This window comes from Grammomys surdaster, unplaced genomic scaffold, assembly GCF_004785775.1.
Source record: "Grammomys surdaster isolate TR1022 unplaced genomic scaffold, NIH_TR_1.0 125808, whole genome shotgun sequence".
In the NCBI taxonomy this organism is placed as follows: Eukaryota; Metazoa; Chordata; class Mammalia; order Rodentia; family Muridae; genus Grammomys; species Grammomys surdaster.
In genome coordinates this window covers 1,344,049-1,366,360 of record NW_021620639.1, presented here as the reverse complement: position 1 = coordinate 1,366,360, position 22,312 = coordinate 1,344,049, and the positions used below count along the sequence as shown (strand labels likewise).

Here is a 22,312-nt window from a genome sequence, read left to right as displayed (position 1 = left end):
CGTTCCCTAACATCGACTAACTGCCTACTCTAGACAAGATGTGTACTATATAAATATATGAAACTGCCACAGAATTTGCTCTGGGAAAACTTGAGACTGAAAGTAGATGTGCATACCAAAAGTCAGCTCTTCTTAAAAATGTGGAAAACTTAACAGACACATGAATGCATAAAATACATCCTCTTAGGGAATAAAGTTCAACAGTTACATCTACCAATGTCTAATCACATTTTTATCACCCCCCCAAAAAAATCTTGTGTCTGGTAGTGATCATTTCTTTCCCCGTAGTTTCTAGCAATGATTCCTTTGTTTTTATTGATTTGTTGTCTATTCTGGGTATTTCATATGATAAATTAACACAATAGAGTCTCTTTTAGTTGGCTTCTTTCATTCACTCCAATGTCTCTGTGATTCATTCATGCCATAGGGTATCTAATTTTATTGAGTGGTACTCCATTTTACAAACATTTTCTCTATTTGGTTTCTATATTTTTGAACGTTAAGAGCAAAATGGCTAAGATTATGTAGGCACTTTTCTGTGGACATGTCTTTTACCATTAATACTGTGATATCAACATGATATCACAGTACGGTAGCACAAGTCTTTAATCCCATCACTCCTGAGGCAAAGGCAGGTAGATCTCTGAGTTCAAGGCCAGCCATAGCTACACACAGAGAAAGACTCTGTCTCAATAAACAAACAATAAAAAAAAGAGATCAATGTAAACTACAACCTTAGTTGCTTTGCCTTTTATTTCCCAGGTAATCAACTTTCACAACCTAAGCTAATTATACAGCTGCAACTTTGAGTTATTGCACGCTTCTATGCCCAGAACCAAAGTAGTGCGTGCGTGCTATGACAATCAGTTGCTGAAAGCAGAATGGCAGTGGCCTCATAAATATCTACCAGAAATATCAGGTACAACATATGGAAATTCCTTGGTAGCATTTGTTTGTTGTTTGGGTCAGCTGGCATCAGTGACTTCATTTCTTGTAAAAAACTGTTAAAAGATTTCTGTAGGGCTAGAGATGGCTCAGAGGTGAAGAGCACTGGCTGCTCTTCCAGAGGCTCTGAGTTCAATTCCCAGCAACCACATGGTGGCTCACGGGCATCCAATGCCTACTTCTAGTGTGTCTGAAGACAGCAACAGTGTACTCATAGACATAAAATAATTCTCAAAAAAAGATTTCTGGCCGGGCAGTGGTGCCGCACGCCTTTAATCCCAGCACTTGGGAGGCAGAGGCAGGAGGATTTCTGAGTTCGAGGCCAGCCTGGTCTACAGAGTGAGTTCCAGGACAGCCAGGACTACATAGGAATCCTGTCTCGAAAAACCAAAAAAAAAAAAAAAAAAAAAAGAAAAAGAAAAAAAGAAATCACATTCTGTTTTGAATAACAGACAAGCTGGGTATGTGTGTATGTTTACCTGGTTAGAAGAAATGAACACATTTATTTATATCCATAGGTTATCAGGTAATAAAGACAATTCTGAGTAGAGAAAATTTAACACTTAAAACTCATGCAGTAATTTTCAAACATCACTGGGGAAACTCGGGGAAGACTGCACATGGGATCCCTCTGTACCACCAATTATCCTCAGCACTCAACACTTCACCCCAGTTTCCTCATCACAATTCAGGAGACTGTATTTCAGCACCTCCAAATCACTCAGATAGTTACATAATGCATACCAACTTGGCACAATCTCTAGTGCTTAACACTGTATGTTCAACTGGAATAATGTTAATCTATAAACATAAAGAAAAACACAAATGGGAAAAAAAATTAGAAAAACGTGATTAACAGTCAGGTATGATGATGTATCTCTATATTCAGGAAGGAAGGCTGGGTCAGGAGAGTCTTGAGTTCTACAAAAGTCTGGAAAACTGAATAAAGACCTGTCTCAAAATAAATAAATAAATAAATAAATAAATAAATAAATAAATAAATAAATAAATAAAATCAAGTGACAAATATGACCAAAATAAGACTTGCAGAAGACTACTTTGACATACATATATTAAAAACAAATAGGTAAGTAGCCGGGCAGTGTTGGCTCACATTTTTAATCCCAGCACTTAGGAGGCAGAGGCAGGTGGATTTGAGTTCGAGGTCAGTTTGGTCTACAGAGTGAGTTCCAGAACAGTCAGGGATACACAGAGAAACCTGTCTCAGAAAATAAGAACAAAAAGATAACCAGTGAAGTCAGATTCAAAAGTACCCCCCCTTTTAGGGCTGGAGAGAGAGAGCCCCGCACTGTTACTCTAGCAGAGGACCTGGGTTTAAAGTGTTGGAATCTACACTGTGGTTCAGTCATACGTAACTTGGGTCGGATGCATTCTTCAGGCCTATGCAAGAAAGGCACACACACGATACGCTGACACACACACACAAATCTAAACTATGCATGTACACACACACACACACTAATACATACCGGATCAACTTGCCATACGATAACTGTGGTATCCTTTGATCCTGTTGCTAGTTTAGTGCCATCATTAGAGAATTTACAGAACCACACTTCATTACAATGCTCTGTAAGGATCTGCTGAGTGTAACAGGGAAACTGCCTCCTAAAACAAACAAATCCACACATAATTATTCTTTCGACATTTAACAACTGAGAGGACTTTTGGAGATCATATCATGAACCTCAATATAAATATGAGTGCATTTACAACTCAAGAATCAAATTTACTTTAGTATGTTGAAAAATAAGACACTCTAACAACACGTACTTTTTTTTCTTCAAGCCAATTCTAATGAAAATGTGTTAATATAAAATCTACTTCAACCTAAAGTTTACCTTTTTGCTACCTTCTGAAGGCTACTTGGTCTGATTAAGACAATTCATATACATTATTATTCTTCAGGAATTATGTTTATCCACTTTATGGATGAATGGCGGCTGTTGGACAAGGAATAAGTAGTCACCCGGCATGTTTAAGCACATAAAATCGGTAAGCTACTGTTAAAGACTTGATATGACAAACGAGACGGAGGAGCAGTGAGAATGTAAGTGCTGCTGCTCAGCTGACTTACGGACATTCCCTCGATCCCAGCACTGCCTGTTGCCTCCAACTATGACATGCATGCACACTCACTGAAAACTGAAGAGAGGGGCTGGCAAGACAGCTCAATGGGGTGGGAAGTGCTTGCTGTCAAGCCTGACAACCTGGTTCAACTCCTGGGACCCACATGATGGAAGGATCAAAACAACTCTTGCAGGGAATGTGTTTGTGAGTATTTCGCCTGCATATATGTGTGTGCTTCATATGCATGCTTCCTGTATCCTGTGGAGGCCAGGAGAGGGTGTCAGGTTCCTTGGAACTGAAGTTACATTTGTGAGCCACTATGTGAGTACTGGGAACCAAACTCATTTCTCTGCAAAAACAGCAAGTGCTCTTTTAACTACTGGGCCATTTCTCCAGACCTCTGACTCCATTTTGAGACTGGTTCTTACTACTGTAGCTCAGTCTCATCTGAAACTCTTCATCTTTTGGCCTCAGTCTTCCAAGTATTGGATTAATAGTAGGCAAGCAGGCTTGATTTTGCTTTAGGTCACACTTTTAAATTTATCACCAAAGACTTCAACAGTCTTCTCTATTTTTTTTTTCCTACCAATAAATAACAGGAGCTAACATAGTGGCATGAGCCTATGGCCCCAGCACCTGTGAAGTTCTCGCAGGAAGACCACCTGAGCCCAAGAGTTTGAGAGCAGTACTGGCAACACAGCAAGACCATCTCAAAAGAAAAGTGTATTGGTATGCACATAGAGAAGACGTGCACTGTCAACTCATCAGCCTGACAGGCTACAATTAACTTGAGGAGGCAATACTTGGCAACTTTAAACTTTTAGATACTTAACTAAAAATTGCATCAACATTAAAGTTATTTTTCACTGAACCAAAATTATACATATTTGTATTTTATTAAACAAGTATTGGCAAGTACAGTACCAAGTACTGTATGTAACACCTTTCAAAAAATATTGCTTTAAATTTTATTTTTGTCTCATGTATATGGGTGTTTTGTCTGCGTTTATGTTTGTGTACCCCTTATGTGCAGTGTGTCCACAGAAGCTAGAAGAGGGCACTGGATGCCCTGGAACTAGAGTTATACACAGCTGTTAACCATGTAAGTGCTGGGAATAAAACCTGAGTCCTCCTCAAGAACAAATACTCTTAACTGCTGAGTCATTCAAGAATTAGTATTCTTGAAACTAACTTGACAAAAGAAATTTTATCGAGCCCATTTTTACAAGGCTCAAAAAGCCAAGTATCTTGCCAGATTTTCACAAAACTGTTAGTAACTGAACTAAAATTTGAGCTTATGATTAACTGCACTAATTTTCTAAATGTCAACTTTAAATATTTTTCAAAGACTGAATTTCAATAAAAAAAAGTTTAAATACCTAAAGTTGATCACAGTAAAAAAGATTCATTTAGATTAGCAAATTATATTTTAAGTTAAGGATTGACTCAAAATTACAGGGCATAAATCATTTCATCTACTGACAGCTGTCAGTTATTTTATATTATTATTTAATCTTTATTAAGACTAAAGCAGGGCTGGAAAGACTGTTCCGTGCTTAAGAGCACATGCTGCTCTTGTAAACAGACCCGAGTCAGTCCCCAGTGCCTACACGGCAGCTCACAACTGTCTGTACACCAGCTCCGGGACAGCTAGCACACCCAGCTGGGCTCTGTAGGCACCAGGCATGCACACAGTACATAGAGGCAGAACATTCATATACATAAAATAAAATCTGCTTTAAAAATCTAAAAATAGGGGCTGGAGAGATGGCTCAGTGGTTAAGAGCACTGACTGCTCTTCCAGAGGTTCTGAGTTCAATTCCCAGCATCCACATGGTGGCTTACAACCATCTGTAATGGGATCCGATGCCCTCTTCTGGTGTGTGTAAAGATAGTGACAATGTATTCACATATACAAAATAAATAAATCTTTAAAAAAAAAATCTAAAAATAAAGACTATATATAGTAAACATGCAAATTTCATGTTACTGAAAACAGCCTTTTTTCAGATACACAACTGGTAGTTGATGTCTCCTTCAAAGGAATTTAAAATTTAAGATTGTATTAAAAATTAGTACTGTGCAAAAGAAAACACAGCTAAGAGTAACATTCTGACCAAAGTCAATCTTTAAAACCAAAATTATGAGCATATTAACTGATAAAAGCCTTTCCAGTGCTTACATATGTTTTCCAATGTCACAATTCATCTATTCGTGACCAATTCTACAGAGAGGAGAGAATTGGTTCGCTTTCAATATTTACATGTAATTTCAGAGAATTTCTAGCTGCAATGCTAAAATCTACTTTCTAGAAGAAAATAAACCGGATGGCTAAAAATTATCAACTTTTCTTTTGAAGACCTCCAGCTAAACTTAAGAATTAAATAAATTGAGGCTCTATTTTCCAGTTTGGCAACGAAGGGTACAACTTACTGAGTTAATTAATGCCTGGTGTTAATCTCTTAGTGTTCTTAAAATCTACCTCTAGAATGAACAGCGGGGGATGGCTCCTGGTTTTCCGGCTTGGTAAACTGGGTAGGTAGATTCTCCCTGAGATAGAAAATGCAGGGATGGGAAGAAAGCTTGGCAGCTGAAGTTCTTACATGCAAGCAAGAGGAAGGAGTTCAGATGCCTGAACCCCATGTAAATGCCAGGTGGACATGATGGCCAGCCTGCAACTCCAGCCTTTCAAAGTGGAGACAGGGAGTCCCTGGAGAAAGCTGGCTAGAGATTTGCTGGGAGTGGTGAGCTCCAGCTTCAGCGAGAGACCCTGTCTCAAAAGAATAAAGTGGAACAACAACTCAGGCCGATTCCCAACACCAACCTTGGGCCTCCACACAGACACACCCACACAGACATGTGTACCCAACATGAGTGCCCACACATGTAAAAACACATTCACTCAAGCATATATATCATACATGTGAAAAACAAAAAAATAATAAAAAAGATTTCAAATGTAAAAAACAGCCTTAGTAGGTCTGGGGAAAGAGGTAGAGAAAATCTATTTGGATCTGCTATGTTTATCTAGAGCAACAGCCAAACTGCACATGGATCTGAGGCTCAAGAGAGGAAAAACTGCAGCTCTGCTGTTTCCAGGAGTCATCAGATTTATGGGGAGTATCATCTATGGAAGGAGGATGGGGAAAGAAGTCATCCCCTGGACACGGGACTAAAGGGACAGGCAGGGAAGAGAGAGCTCAGAGGGGCCAGAGCATCCATCTAGAGCTTGGAATACTCATTCAAAGAGTGCTCAAACACTACAGCAAACATAAGATGAACTGGAAAGCAGTTGCTAAAGTAAACAGACCGTCCCTCACCAACATCACCAAGTTTTATGCTGTTTTCTCTATAGGCATTAATCCTATAGAAACCCGAAGAAGAAAAACCAGAACACGGACAAAAGAACTGTACTTGGTAACGATATGAGGAGTTAGTTACCTTTGAAGGTAGGTGGTGAACACGAGGCAAAACTGTTTAATTTTCTTATTTTTTAGTTTATTTTTGTATGTACGGGTGTTTTGCCTGCAAGTAGTCTGTGCACCATGAGTATGCATGTTTTTATCTTTAAAAATCTTAAAGAAGACCCAAAGAACAATTAACTACTTTAGAAAAATAAGAACTTTTCAGTCCTAGTAAAATTACACATGGACTGAGGAGCAGCCCTGTGCCCAAGGTGAAGGATGGAAAAGGAAGACTAGTATTTGTTTATTGGTTCCAGACATTGCTATCAGGAATAAAGGAGTCTATAGGGAAACAAACCCTCTTCACATAGGTTGTCTCCACCCAGGAAGGAAAGGCTCTCACTTTCCAATACGCCTGCTACCAGCAGGTCTAGCTTCACCTTTCAGTGTCCCAGTAGAAATTAATTTGAGCCACAGAGACTTTGGTCTACAATGGCCTTAATTTTGACAGTTTCCAACTACCTACAGGAGCCATGAAACAAGGGACTGACTATAGAGCCTTTTACTCGATTATCTCCCTCTGACCCCAATTTAAACAGGAAATTATTTAAAAATCTCCCAAATAAGTCAAGGGGTGTTAAGTAGTGGAGGGGCTGAAAGTGAGCACTGATCACTTCCTAGCAGAGCAGTGCCTCACACAAGCCCCAACCCAGGACTTCATGAGCAGCAGCATTTCATAAGGGCAACAGCACACACAGTTTTTCCTAAGTGTGGTGAGTGATGTCACAACTGTACACACAGGCAGATTGTAGGGCTGGGGTGTAGCTCGGTGACAGAGCTTTTGACTAGCATTTGAAAGGACTTATGTTCTATTTCCCAGCACTAATGAAATACAAAAACCAAAGTAAAACACCTAATTTAAACACACCTCAACATTATTTTAAACTGGTATCTACGTGTGTTACTGGCTGTTCCTTTTTGTCCCACATACACACTTCTGTTTTCCCATTACTGAAATTTAATACTTTCATTAATTCTTCAATGAATATCATCAGAAAAAAATGTCAGCTGCCTGTTTTTCTAGAGTTTGAAAGGGTTTTTAAAATTTCTATATTGGTATTTTAACTTTAAAGTTCTGATTTAATTTTGGAGAGCGTCATTAAAACAGAAAAGACATTTTTACTTAAAAAAACAAAAACAACTCAACATCAAAAGGCAAACTTGAATTCTTCCAAGTTCAGTCATGTGCCTGGCTTAGTGAACATGAAGACAAAGGTAATGCCCATTATTCTAACCATTTTTGAAGTCTTCAATTACAAAAAAACAGAACTTTCATTAAGGAAAAGTATTTCCATGGTATTTATATGCAGAGATTTTAATTTGGTGCATAGTTTAACCGCTGAACACAGGTGACCAAATCTACAGACAAAACACAAAAACTTGGTCTTTGGGCTTCAGCTCCCAACTGTGGCATACTACATCAACACAGGCTTATACGACAGAAACTAATTTTTTATGATTTTTTTTTCTACTAAGCTTTCATTTTAGTAGCCCTGGAGTTTTCTGTGAATTAAGTGTTAATCAAGTATAAACTGTTATACAAGCTATACAAAGAAACTCTAGAAAGTACTCCAGTAAGGTTCATAAATCCATCTGTAAAGTGGTAACATATTGGAAATGTAAAGAATTTTCTCTTACCTACTACAAACATGATCTATAAGTAGAGACACAGAATCTAGATTATTGTCAAGTTTGGTATTGTGATATAGGCACCGATCCCTTTGTAGTTCCACCGCCTGCCGCAGGAGAGTCTGTAAACGCCGTGGGGGAAGCATCACTGATGGTGGTAAATAGGCTTTAATAAAAGATATTTTAAAAAAAGAGAAATAAAAATAATAATAAACTGTAAAGTGTATATAAGACATTTACTCCCGTTGTTCCTGTCACCTCAATATTCCTGTCTCCTTCACATTGACAAGCTTAGGGAGATGACGTAAGGTGACGCTCTCAACCCTCATTAAGGGCTACGGTAACACAGCCACTAAGGAGGAATGTATTGCGGCATCTTGTAGGTAGAGTTTCTAGGGGGAAACACCACATACAGAAAAATACCACAAAAGTGAAAGGAAGATGAGTAGAAAATTTGATGGTGATTATGTTATCAGTAGACGACCAGTTTAAAAAAAATTCTTAACAAAGAATAAGCCAAAACACTGACTGGCCAGGTTCTAGCTGCCTCCAGTAGCTACTAATGCCAAGGGTACTGTGGAAACTCACACAATAGTGTTTTAATATCAATACAAACTTATTCCAATCCTCAAGCATTTCTCCAGGGCATATGGAGTGTCTATTTTCTGATTCCTGAGATTTCCACTCTCACTGCAACACGATACAGTAGCATGATTTGAATAGAAAGGGGGTATTTTATATAAAGATATGGCAAAAATGAAATTCCCAACTCAACTTGAAAGTGCTGAAACATAGCTGGGGAAAACAATTTACCTAAAGAAATCTGGAACCCAGCCAGGCACAATGGAGTATGCCTTAGTCCCTGGACTCAGGAGGCAGAGGCAGGTGGATCTCAAGAGTTCAAGGCCAGTCTAGCCTACACAAAGGGAGTCCAGGACAGCCAGGGTTACAGAGAAAAACCCTGTCTCAAAAACCCAAAACAGAAAATAGAAAAAGAAATCTGGTCTCTTCTAAAGAAAAAACGCAAACTGTAAAATGCTCTGATGTGAAGCTGTGGCTCACATGTTGTTCTCTGACTCTAGGACTCTTCTTCCAAAAGAAACAGAGAGCGTCACTAAACAACACAACCACAAAGGAGAGTGCTGAGACCAGCATTTTCTCAGTGACTCGAGGTTACAGCTGGTGAAATCTTTGGTTTGAAAGGATCTTTAATGGGTCCCTTTTCTTCCACAAGCACTCAGTAACGTGACTAAGGACAAGCTTCCTATTTGACATTCCAGTATCTACTTGTGACCGAAGAGGAAATACACATCAGAAATGATTCTTACTCTGAAGCTTGTCCAGCAGTTTGGATCGGGAAGCTGTCCCCTTGCCTTCCCATTCAGCTTTTGCCCGTAGGTCTTCTGCATGGCTACACATCAGATACCTTTAACAGAGTAGCAAACAAATCTCAAACCCTTTTCCTTGGAATGAAATTGAAAAACAGTTGATTATATTTTCACAATCAAGTTCTTGCTTACACAAATCAAAAATTTTTTACAGTGAATTCAATTTATTAATACAACCTAGTGCCTTCATAAAATCATTAAGAGGCAAAACATTATTTAAAAGTAGTAATAGTACTGAAAAACCTAATACTATTGTTGCAATAAAAGTACTCCCTTCTATTTGTTATATAATGTGGTTATGCCCCAAATTCCTAGCACACACTTCATCAAATGCCCATAACTATCCCATATGAAGCAAACACTATTATTCTAGTTGCATAAATGAAGAAACGTTCATGAAGGCTTAGGAAGTAGTCTTGAGAGGAGGTAGGCAAAACGGGAACACAGAAACCCAGGCATCCTAGCTGCAGACCTTGCTCTTCACCACTGAGCTAACTTCACAGCTTTCCTCTCTACTCTAAGTACTAAAAATACAAATCAAAATGACTTAGGGACTAAGAAGATGATTTAGTGGATAATGGTGCTTGCTTTGCATAAGAATCTGAGGTCAAGTACACAGAAGCCAGGTAGGGCTATGTATGCCTGAGACCCCAGCATTACTTCTCACTCTGTGCAGACAGAGGTAGAAGTGCCTGAGATCCTCAACTCTGGAAAAGAGATGGGAACCTACTGAAGGAGGCCTGTCTCCAACCCGGCTTTTCTTAGGGAACAGGACTGACCAGGGAAGGCCTTTATCAAACTTGGATGTGAGATCTGGCAAGTAGCTTTCCTGGGAGTTCTAATCTAATATACCTTTCTTGTCACTTGTATAAAGGACAATTAGGCAGCAAGGGCTAACTAAAGAGAGGGGCTCACTCTGCTCCCTGCTGCTGCACAGGTAAGACTCCATGTCGCCTCTCAGACGCCAGGATCAATCAGAGCCTACATAGACAGAGCACACTGTCTTCTTGCTATTTAGTGGAGATATATAATTGTGGTTAATGAAAAAACCTTTTAGAAAGTGTAATTATACTTTAACATGCCTGTGGAGAAACTGGGTATTATGAATATTTTGTCTCTAAAAGAGTTTGGAGTGCCAGTGAGAAGGTTTTGCCAGTCAAGGCTTTTTGAATACGAGCCTGCCTTGCAATCCAAGTGTGATCCCTGGAAGCCACAGGCTGGAAGGGAATCAACTCCCACAAGCTAGCCTCTGACCTGTGCATGTATATGACACAAAATAAGTGAAAAAAAAAAAAAAAGGAAAGGGAAAAAAAGGAATGTTGTGGGAGAATTTAATGTCAGTAGCTAAGTGGGAAAATTGTTTATTTTTTAAATTTTGCAAAAAGCACATGCCTGCAACCCAAGCTGCTTCAAAAGCTGTGTTAGCCAGGGAATCTACACTGTCTCAGAACAAAAAGCAGGAAAGGAACTGGGGACATGTACCTCAGTGATAGATGCTTCCTGTAACACATGAAACCCTCATCAACCACTTCCAAAACTGGGGACAGAAACTATGTATGGTCTGTGCCCTTTACAAAACTATGCACTATTAAGCTTTGGGTTTCAGATAAATGTGCTTATGGGAAATGACACAGTAGAACAGAAAAGACACAGCAGTGCCAGGAGGTAATTTTTTTCTTTCAAGATAACTTCAAAATAAAAACTATGCATTAAATTATATGTTCTGGTCCTGTGTTATAGCTGAAACTTTTAATCCCAACACTTGGGAAGCAGAGGCAGGTGGATCTCTGTAAGTTCAAGGCCAGCTTGATCTATATTGAAAGTTATCAGGACAGCCAGGACTTCACAGTAAGACCCAGTATCAAAATTAACTAAGGGGGTGGGTATATGGGGGGGGGGGGGGGATGTGGACAGACACTCTGTTACCAGAGCAGGAAAGAAAACAACAGTATCATGTGAATGGCATTTAGTTGGTAAAGTAAGACACCTATGAATAAGGTAACTAGAAATAAATTGTCAGCCACAGTACCAAAGTATCTAGCAGACTCTCAAATGACCCATATCACTTTTATCACAATAGATTCCAGATGCTGAGACCATATTACATAGTAAAAAGCCACCATGAAGAAGAAAACACAACGACAACTGGTCTGAAGACAGGACATCTGGGCTGGACATGCCTATTACAATTCAAGTGGAGACTGTCAAATATGGGATCAGATAGAGCACATAAGAATCACTAGCACAGCCTGGTGAGTTCGAGGCCAGCCTGGTCTATACAGTGAGTTCCAGGACAGCAAGAGCTACACGGTGAGACCCTGAATCAAAAAAACCAATACAAAAACCAAAAGAAGACCTACCATTAGCATTTAGTACTCAAAGTACAGCAAAGAATGAGGTCAACTGACTAAAAGAGAAGAGCCCAGCACGATGGCACTCATCTTAACCCTAGCAAGAGGATGGCAAAGGCAAGCACATCTTCTATGAATGGCCATCCTGGTCTCCATAGGGAGGAGTTTCAGGCTAACCAAGGCTATGTAATGAGATCATGATTTAAATACACACATAAATAAATACAACAGAAAAATAAAGTCTATGCAGCCAGTTAAGTGACTGATAACTTTGTATGCAGAATACTTGTATGACCTTTATTGCTTGCTGTGATTCAAAGCTATGAGGTTTGTTCTTTTCTTTTTTTGTCTTTTTCTTCTTTTGAGAAGATCTTGACATAGTATTGTTATTGGCTATATGGATTTCTTCCCTCTTTCGCCTACAAGTATTTCAAATCTTAATATGAATAGCTAAATAGTTTCTGTATACATAAGTAAATTTATCCAACACTAAGAATTTAGTAATATCCAGGTACTTTCTATCCTTAAAAAAATTAATGAAATATAATTTCAACCAACATTAAACTTTTGTTAAAAAAAAAAAGCCCCTTCATGAGTCTGGAGTCTGAGATCTCCACTTCCTTACCCACTAAGAACATGGATGCGTTCTGTATTGTATTTCAACGGCGTCAGTTCACAGCGTAGAACTTGAAGTGCCTCCAGGACCTTGCCGTCCTCCAGGTATTCCAGGTACTTCTGCTGCAGCAGCAGAAACTTCATCCTCTGACATGACAGAAAGCAGCAGTCAGGGGAAAAAGTTGCTGGAAGTTTCAGAAAACGTTTGTGCCTAAACAGAACAGTAGAAACCATCTACTATGTCTTCTGAAAATAATTTTATAAAGCTTCATGATGACTCAAAATATTCTTGTTTGCGAGTCATCGTAGGTTAAATACGACTGCTTAAGGCTACACATCAATAAAACTCTTTGAATGAATGAGTAGTCTCCATTAGTGACTGATGCATTAACATAAGAAAAAATGAATACTATTCTTACATTTCCTTAGAATTTTTAATTTTATGTATCAACATTTAAAACTAGTCCAAGAATTCCAAATTTGCTTTTCAAAATTTCTGATGATCTGAACTGGGCTTATGCAGCAAACTTTGAAAAGACTGGTGAAAAAAGGACAGTTAAGAGTCAATGCAAGTCATAATGTGGCAGGGCTTGGTGGGAGGGTGCATGCAGAGTACGCAGAGCTCTGGATTTGATTCTAGGACCACAAAAACAACACTAAAAGCCCCCAACAAAACAAAAAAGACAAACTGAAGGAGGAGCTCAGGGGACTGGTAGGCAGGACTTTAGAGAAGCAAGAGAGTGCCAAACTTGGGCTTATTGGAAGCCAAATGGGTTTTCTCAAGATACATACTATAGGCTGGTATGCAAAAGTCTGGAGATCCTGTAACTGAAGTGGGCAAACACAAGCTCCCTCGCTATCTCTATGGTTATAAAGACACACATCAAAAGGCTGGACTGAATGGCCTGTAGGAAGATTTGGTATCTATTATGTCTGTATATTTGTAATAATCTGGTCACGCCCACAAACATGTTCAGAAACAAGGCAGGGACGGATATTATTTATTTTCTATCCACAATAATAAAAAATTTTTAATTATAAAACACTTTCCCATTTTTTCAAAGGGAAGTGTTTGGTTTTAATATTTTTAATGTCACATCATCATCTTAAACTTGAAGGTGACGATCAGTGCTCGAAGTGTTCCTAGACGGGAGCAGCGACTCCTAACACTCTGTCTAGCAGGGCTGTAGCCTTAGACCTGACCTAGCCCCACTGTTCGGAAAGACCTCCTCACACCTGACACCCGGGCTTCAGCAAGGAGAGGGGCAGAAATGTTCATCACATTCAAAAGCTGCACAAAAAGTGGAAGAACTACACCCACTTTTAAAAAGGTTTCTAAGTTGTTACAAAATGGTGTGCAGAAATCACCATGTAACACCACAATAAGAGTATAATGAACTACTTTTATAAGATTTTTACATGAAGTAGTATTTAGAAGATATAAATTATTCTACTGTGATCTCAAATACAACAGTTTAATAAATCCTCACCTGACACAAAAAACCTCTTATATAAATCAAGCAACTATTTAAAAACACCTATTGTGAGACATGCTACTTATGTTTGGTAATTTAATCTTAAAACTTTAAAAGGTGAGACCAAAAAAAAACCTTTTAAACTAAGACCTACTCCTGTAACGAGGAAAAACTGCACTTACCGATTTTACACATAACGTTGGACTAAGCCTAAAGATTCAGAAACAGACTAACTACCAAAAGGCTTTAAAAAGCATGTGTGTGTATATGTGTGTGTGCATATATATATATATATATGTATATATACACACACATATATATGTGCATGTGTGTATATATATGTGTGTGTGTGTATATGTGTATGTATGTGTGTTTATGTGTGTATATTTGAGTGTATATGTATGTGTGCATATATGTATGTGTGTGTATATATGTGTGTGTGTGTATATCCTTAAGCTTATTTTTACATGTCAAATAAAAAAATACTTTGAAGTTCACCAGGTGACAAAACCCTAAAATGAAGTTTTAAAGTCTGGGGGCGGGGGGGCTTATGTGTCAAGCTATTAGGCTACTCTCACCATATTCTGAAAAAAAGTTCAATTTTACCAAATGAAGTTTCTACATTAGCATGGTATTGAAGGTTTCATCAATTTAGTGTATTTTTAATTCAAATGTAAAACATTTGCAACTAGTCATTTTCTCAGCAATTGGGAATTTGGAAAACATTCTTTTTCCTTTTACTTCCAGGCAAGTCTTTGGTAAATTATTATTAATTTCTTCCTCCTTCTCTCCTCCCTCAGTCCAGCATGTCCCAGTATACACAGGGACAGAGAGCACTCAAATGCAATTTATCTATCCCTCACTTTCTCATCTAGGTCCTGGCAGAACATGTTACTGTAGTCACTGAGACAAAGATGGGGCAGGATAAAAAAGAGCAAACACATACTTCTGTATGTACAGGGGACATTCTCAAAGCAGTCCAAGAACAGTTTTCTGAGTCATTTTCATCCACATTAAGATAACCAACGCCCTCAAATGGTTATCAAAGCTTGGCCTAGTACATGCCAACTAATGTGTTGCTAGACAAACACAGCTAGAGAGCTGTTGAGGAAAAAGCCTTCATCTGTCTGGAACTTTTACTCAGTCTAAGTATCTGGCACATAGTAACAATGAAATGTATTTTACCTTCCTAAATTTAAAGCTCAAAAAGACACTCAAGGAAATAAAGCCCTTTGAATGCACAAATGATGCTTAATTCTGACAAAGTGAAAACAGGCCATACTGAGGCTTGCTTATACAGGTCTCTCCTTTCTTTTTTTTAAATCAGAAACTTCTGAAAAGAAGCCAGAGGGTGGAGAGCAACGAGGAAATCTCCAGTTTCCAGTTAGACCTCTAGAAGACTATTTTAGATCTCTGATGATTTTTTTCAATGTCTTTTTAATACCTGGTCCCCTTCCCTCCCGTCCCCTTCAAGATTTATTTATTTATGTATTTGAATACACTGTCACTCTCTTCAGACACACCAGAAGAGGGCATCAGAACACATTACAGATGGTTGTGAGCCACCATGTAGCTGCTGGGAATTGAACTCAGGACCTCTGGGAAAGTACCCAGTGCTCTGAACCTCAGCCATCTCTCCAGCCCTCATCTCCTTTAAACATCCTGAAACTGAAATTCTTGGACCCTCCCACACCTTGCCCAGTAACTGAATCACTGTTTTTTTTCCCCACATTAATAGACTAAATTTAACAATGAACAAAACAGACATAGTATACACGTGGAGCCTGACTGTGATGGCTTTAACTCTGGAATAATGTTATAAAGCAAATTTTGCCAATCAAATCCTGATTCCAAGGAAAGGAGAAATAAATTATATTTAAGCTATGGATCTCAAAGCTCTTTATGAGTTCATTTTTTGTATGTCAAGTCAGTATTTTTCCATTTTTGTTTAGATTATTTCTATGACATTAAAAAACAAAAAAAAAGAGAGAAACTTTGTAAACAACAATTTTCTGTTCTTAGTCTCTAATGCCTATCCAGATTTATCAGACATGGCTGAGCATATCAACTCAAACTGACTGAAAAACTGTGGTGAACTCATGACCTTAACACTTAAACCCACAACACCTGCTATCCTGAGTGCGGAATGGGGGCAGGGAAAGCGAAGGAGTAAACTACAGCAACAAAACCAGTCAGGGTTATAAACAAAGTTCAGCCTAAAGGCTAGGGATGTAGCTCAGTGGCAGAGCACTAGCTAACCCAGACAAGGCTCAGGCTTCAATTCCCATCATAAGAAATAACATCAACGTGCTGTTTGAGACTATAATGTCATTAAGTATCTGGGTAAATAATTAAATAATTATGTTTAAAACCCATGTCCAGCCTATAATAAGTGGTCTTCTAGCAATGAAGTTTGGAAGGAATAAACAATATCAGAAAGGCGAAGAACAGCTTCAAAAAAGGCTGAACTAAATTGTTAACAGCAATTGAGTCATCAGTGCTTGGGGGAGACAGAGTCAGACCCTTTCTTTGTATAAACACCTAAACAGTTTGACGGGGTGAGGCTCAGCCAGAGATATAATCTTCACCTCTTATTAGATCCTAGAATGTTCTACAGACTCAACAGGCTGTAAAAACAAAGGATTCCTCCTCATGATCTATAACCACCTTTCTTCAATTCACACGTTGCTTCTATTGAAGTTTCTAATGAGTCATAATCTAAATCCAAGCAGAAGTCTCAGACTACTATAAATCAAGTTTTAAAAGAAGCGAATCCATTAAATTTTTTACCACTAGAGTACAGACACAATTTGGATAAACTTAAAAAATGAAAGCAAAAAACCAATATAAAACAAAACAAAACACCCCAAAAAACAAAAAAAAAAACAAGTGAAAACATACTTCAAGAAATCAGATCAAAATACTCCACAAATAAATAGCCACCAATAAATCCCAACTCAGAGTTTGGCCATGTTATTTTCTTTGTTTTAGCTCATTCAGTTTGAGTCAAAAATGTGTGAAAAACTTTCCAATTAAAACATAATCAGGGTTGAAAGCCCAGACATACCAAATTGAGGGCACTCTAATTCCTGAAAAAAAAAAAAAATGATTCCCTTCAAATACAGTCACTTAATTACCTTAGCTCATTCTTATCTTTAAATTACACTGTGGAATTCTTTATTCCTTAAGTTAAATCATTTGACTTGATACTGGTTTAAATTTTTTAGTACTTTGGGTACTTATTGAAAGAACTGAACCGCCGGGCGGTGGTGGCGCACGCCTTTAATCCCAGCACTCGGGAGGCAGAGGCAGGCGGATTTCTGAGTTCGAGGCCAGCCTGGTCTACAGAGTGAGTTCCAGGACAGCCCGGGCTATACAGAGAAACCCTGTCTCGAAAAACCAAAAACCAAAAACCAAAAAAAAAAAAAAAAAGAAAGAACTGAACCATGAATTTAACTAACTTCATGTCATACTTCTTTAGACCTTTAATTTGCCTGAAGCCCACTTTCTAAGGTTATATTATTGCACAGAATATAAAGAATTTCAAACAAATTTGCAATAAAGTTTTTTTAAACAAACAAAAAGCCAAGGCTCAATCACGTTTATAGACAAAGATAAAAAGGGTTAATGTTTGACCCAATTTAAAAAAGGAAATGTTAATGGTCACATATTAGCATTTAACAAGCAGCTGCCTTCCTACTTCACTTCCTACTGGCTCCTTTGTCCCTCCACCACCAGACAGGAAACTTCTTTTGACAATACATGAATCAGCTACAAGTTTATAAGCCAGCAGCTGATTCTTTACGTGTTCCAATCACTCATGTTTTAAAAACAGAATAAAACAAAAACAAAACAATATACTCCTCCTAAAGAATTAAAACCCACCAGCATAAAAAACCACAACAAAACTAAACCGGTCAAGGTTTATGAAAGAGATTAACAAGGGTAAACTATTAAACTATCTTGTCAAGAAAATAAGGATTGGAAAGCAGGGCCCAATAGCCAAACCTGCACCTAACCCTCCCAAGGTGACACTATCCTCCAAATTTTCACACCTGTCATTCACATAACCTGAATGAAAGAACAGGGTGGGCACATCAACAGTAATAATTAAACTATGTAATTCCAATGATCAGAAAAACCAATGAAGCAGCTTCTTCAGGCTGTACAGTATACACACACCCAATACATTTGAGTATTTTGAGTGATATGAAAGTATATTTTATTCTTAACAGCACTAAAAGTAGGAAGATCTTTACATTTGTATAAAGCTTAAATTATCAATTGTTTCAAATGACATTTGCTAAGTATGACTTAAAACAGTTAAAGTTCATAGCTTACAATCATAAACTCATTCTTATTTATAAATCAGGTAAAATTTACTTTCAAGCCTCTTAAGATCAGATGCCTATAGTTATCAATAACCTAAAATAAGCATAAATGTGAAACTAAGAACAAAAGTGTATTTACCACAATTATTCCCAACAACGTTTGAGAGATTTCAAGTGCGCCTCTTACCACAATAGCATGAGGAGAATGCACTAAAGGCTTTAGTTCATTCAGGTCATTTTCTGCCTGCAAAAAAATGATATAAAAGAAAAACCAGAATGTCACAACTTCCCACCAGATCCACAGTGTAAGCAGCAGTCACACAGCTCTATGCCCTACTTTACCTTATCCCAGTCTCCTTCCATGACATGATTTCGGAATTTGGTAGCAGAAGGATGCTCTAAACGACATCCTGACTCTTGCATGAGGAGATCAACAGTCTGGCTGCAGGAGAGATACAGTGTGAAAAAGACCTGACCAACTTTAGGGCTTTCCTCTTCCTAATAAACTAGTATCTACAACTTCACAAAGAAGAAAAATAGCTTTAAAACCCTTCATTAAGGAAATGATTTAAAATGTCACCTACATTTCAAATTAAAAACGTTCTTGAAACTGGAATTAAGTAAATTTTTCCTACTTTTGCCATTTAATGTTTCAGAAGTTTAAAGGAGTATATAGTTTCTAAAAATGTACACTAACATATTGGTTAAATAAAAATTAGGGTCTAGACATTATCTATGGTACAGCATTTTCAAAGATAAAATACAAAGTGACAGATGGCCTGTATTAGGTAGAGCTTTCCTTCCAGATATTTTGCTGGTATGGAAATCCTGCTAGGTCAGTCTTTAAAATTAAAACAAATCCAGCATCCCAAGCCCTTTCCTTTCTCTCCACACTAAAAATAGCCAATTTACTATGCTGTAGGCTCCAAACAGTCACGAGTTACTTCCGCCTGCTGCTGTCAGCTTGCTGCTTCCCTCAGTAATATATTCTGTTAGCATTCACAAAATTTATTTTCACACTTATCCTTTTCCTTGGGGACTAAAGTGAAATCTTTCTAGATTTTTCTTTGGGAGCTGTTCATGACTTTAGCTCGAAGTTTCTTTAGCACTCCCCATTTTTCAGCTCAACAGTGCAATTATCAGCTTGGGAGTCAAAATACTTCTGTCACGATGAGTAAGTGCAGTTCTCTCCCTTTACCACAAATGCACACGAGCATACTCCAGCACACATACAAAGCAAAACCAAACAAAACCAAAAATCCAGGTCACCTAAAAGTTTAATTTAAAATTCGCTTTGACGCTAGGAAACTGTTGCATGTTTACTCTGTCGGCTCCTGGCTCTTCCACCTTCACTCAGCTCCAGGACACTCCCACTAAGTCTACCTCAACTCCCTCAGCTTTTCTTTCGAGTGTGTACAGAACAGTTGAGTTTTGGTTGAACCCAATGTCTACCTTCAGCATACGTTAAAGGCCACCCAAACCGTATTTGAAAACAAACGATTCACCAGACCAAACATCACTTTTTCCAAAAGGCAACCTTCTGGGTTTTAAATTGGAATTTTACTAATGCTAGGCCTCTAGTACATACACACACACACAGCCTCTGCATGACTTCCACTCGGTATCTGCCTTCATTATTCCCATCAGATTTACTCGACAGCCTCTTTCCAAATTATGCCAGCCCCTTAGTTCCCATAAACACTTGTAGGCGACTGTCCTTCCTGATTGGTAGTTTGCCTGGGCTGTTGTCGGTCAGGGGTGGGGGTGGGGAGGTGTCCCACAAAGATGCCTCTGAGACACACTTGAAAAACAAATCCTCCAAGGTTCATTATTTCCACCGCTCTGATCCACTCCTCCCCTAGCATAAACACCCTCGGTGTCCGCCTTCTTGGACCTGCAATCCAGCTCTGGAGGTGCGTGGGGAGAGGTCGCTCTGGGCTTCCACTACCCCTCCCCGCCCAGACGGCTCGGCCGGCCGTAAGGCATCAGGCCGATTCCTTTTCCTCGACCTCCCCTCCCCTCCGCTCCGCTGCTCCCAGGGCTGTCTGTCCGCGGCCTCCTGCGCACTGGGCCCCGGGGTCCCCGCCACCCACCCGGAGGCTCGGCCTCGGCCTGGCCCTTACCAGTTATAGGACGGACACTTACTTGAGCCCTAGGCCATTGAGGTGCTGTCCTATGAGCCTAATGACATCCTCATCGGACTGCGAGAGCCGCTTCTTCTTCTTGAGGCTGCTGCCCAGCTCGGGGGTGGCCTGGGCGGCGGCGGAGGCCGCGGCGGCCCCGCCGGGAACCCCGTTATTGACACTCAGGCTGTTGCTATTGTTGCTAGCGGCGGAGGGGGCGGCAGGCAGGAGCCCGTTGGCGTGGGCCAGGTCCCCCGCGGACGTCGCCGAGGGGGACGACTCCCCGTTCTGCGCCGACAGGCAGGCGAGCTCCGGGGTCTGGCCCTGGCCCCCGCCGCCCCCGCCGCCGCCTCCTCCCGCCCCGTTGGCCTGCATGGTGCCGCCGCTGACCAGGCTGTGGCCGCTGCTCCGCTGAGGGGCGGCCGGAGGCAGTCCCACCACCACCACCACGGAGGAGGAGGCGGCCGGCGAGGGCGAGGGCGGGGGGGGGGAGGCCTGCTCCGCCGGCCGAGGCCCCGGGCTCTCCTGCTCCCTCCGCCGCCGAGGCTCGGGGCTTCTTCCGCGGGGGCGGGGAGGCTCCGCCGGCGTCCGAGTCGGAGGAGGAGGAAGCGGAGGCCAGAGTTTCCTCGCCGAGAGAGGCCGTGGTGGGAGGCCGGCGGGGCGCGGCGGGGGTCGGTGGGGCGGGAGGAGGGGGAGAAGGAGGACCGGGCCCTTCCCCCCCCCTCCGGAGGCGCTCGCGGCGCGGCCCGGGGGCTCGCGGGCACTGGGGGGGGCGCGGGCCCGAAGCTGGAGCCCCGACGGCGGCGACGGAGGCGGCGGCGGAGGCAGCGGCCGCCTCGGTGCTCGGTCCGCGCCGCTCCGCTCCCTGGTGTGTTGATTCTTCCCCCAGCTGCTGCCTAATGGAGTCCGGGCGCTGGCGTCACAGGAAATGCCTATACTGCCCTCCTCGCTCACTTCCGGCAGCAGGTATGGAACCTATAGGGGGCTGTCACCCGGCACGTGTGTGTCCGGCAGCCGGGGAAAGGCGGTGGGGTGAAGGCGAGGGCGGTCGGGGGTCCCGCCTCTGGTCAGGAGCGACCCAGCACGACCTGGCCCACCTGTGCGAGGCCGCCCTGGCTCCCGGGCCTGGCGTGCGAGCTCGGCCCGCAGTACGTTCGCAGCCACCCTCCGAGGCCCTACAGGGTGGGAGGTAGAGATCGTGTCCGCGCCGTGCATCCGGAAAGAAGCGACCAGCGGGCGTGGAGGGGACCGCAGACGCACTGGCACGGGCCAGGGCGGGGCCGGCGGCGTCCTGGTTTTGCAGCTGTAACTTCGAGCACAAGGGTGTGCTAGGCCCCTGTCCACTGGCTTCAGGCTCTGCACCCAGGATTTAACCACGGCCTCGTTTTAGGGTGGAAACACTTGAACTTCCACAGCCAAGCACCACACACAGTTGTTGTATCCGTGTCACCCCAGGACAAGGGAGATGACAGCAGAGCCGAGTGTGCTCCACCCTGGGAAGGCGAAGTCGTCTGTAACTGCCTTCCTTCTGGGAGGAAAAACAACTCGTGGGGGCAAGAAGTTTCAAAAGCTGAGGGTGGGTAGAGGCGATTTGCTTTGGAGTTTTACTGGGTTTGTTTTGTTTTTCTTTTAAGTGCTCGCTTAGATGTCTTGTTCCTGGTTCCTGCTACCTCTCTGACTGGGGATTGGGGCATCGGTTCAGATCCTGGTTTGAATTTTTTTTTTTTTCTGGTTTGAAATTTTCAAGTGGCCCGAGTTTCACTGTCCCGGTGCTTTAAGCAGCTTTCTTGAGTGGAGAAACACAGCAGCAGCGAACTGAACTGTATGTTATTCAGTGGCAGATGGTCCACGGGCCAGTCAGTTACATGCAGTTGTGCATGTAGACATTGTATGTACAGAT

The 22,312-nt window shown here is 41.1% G+C and overlaps 1 protein-coding gene and 1 long non-coding RNA gene across 3 annotated transcripts in view; one reads left to right on the top strand and one right to left on the bottom strand.

Annotated features, from left to right (window-relative positions):
- Wdr26 (WD repeat domain 26) overlaps nucleotides 1-20,802 on the bottom strand; it is a 37,052-nt gene extending 16,250 nt beyond the window's left edge. Inside the window, exons 1-7 of the mRNA XM_028789321.1 lie at nucleotides 20,435-20,802; nucleotides 18,632-18,731; nucleotides 18,429-18,533; nucleotides 12,494-12,630; nucleotides 9,458-9,555; nucleotides 8,139-8,295; nucleotides 2,436-2,574 (exon numbers count right to left, since the gene is read on the bottom strand). Of these exons, the coding sequence (XP_028645154.1) occupies nucleotides 2,436-2,574; nucleotides 8,139-8,295; nucleotides 9,458-9,555; nucleotides 12,494-12,630; nucleotides 18,429-18,533; nucleotides 18,632-18,731; nucleotides 20,435-20,787 (1,089 nt within the window). The 5' untranslated portion in view covers nucleotides 20,788-20,802. The remainder of the gene's footprint in view (nucleotides 1-2,435; nucleotides 2,575-8,138; nucleotides 8,296-9,457; nucleotides 9,556-12,493; nucleotides 12,631-18,428; nucleotides 18,534-18,631; nucleotides 18,732-20,434) is intronic.
- A 481-nt stretch (nucleotides 20,803-21,283) lies between these two features.
- LOC114640422 overlaps nucleotides 21,284-22,312 on the top strand; it is a 21,888-nt gene continuing 20,859 nt past the window's right edge. Inside the window, exons 1-2 of one of the 2 annotated variants that reach the window (XR_003714138.1) lie at nucleotides 21,284-21,378; nucleotides 21,868-21,988. This is a non-coding gene — a long non-coding RNA (uncharacterized LOC114640422). The remainder of the gene's footprint in view (nucleotides 21,379-21,867; nucleotides 21,989-22,312) is intronic. The other variant, XR_003714139.1, reaches the window with a different exon arrangement.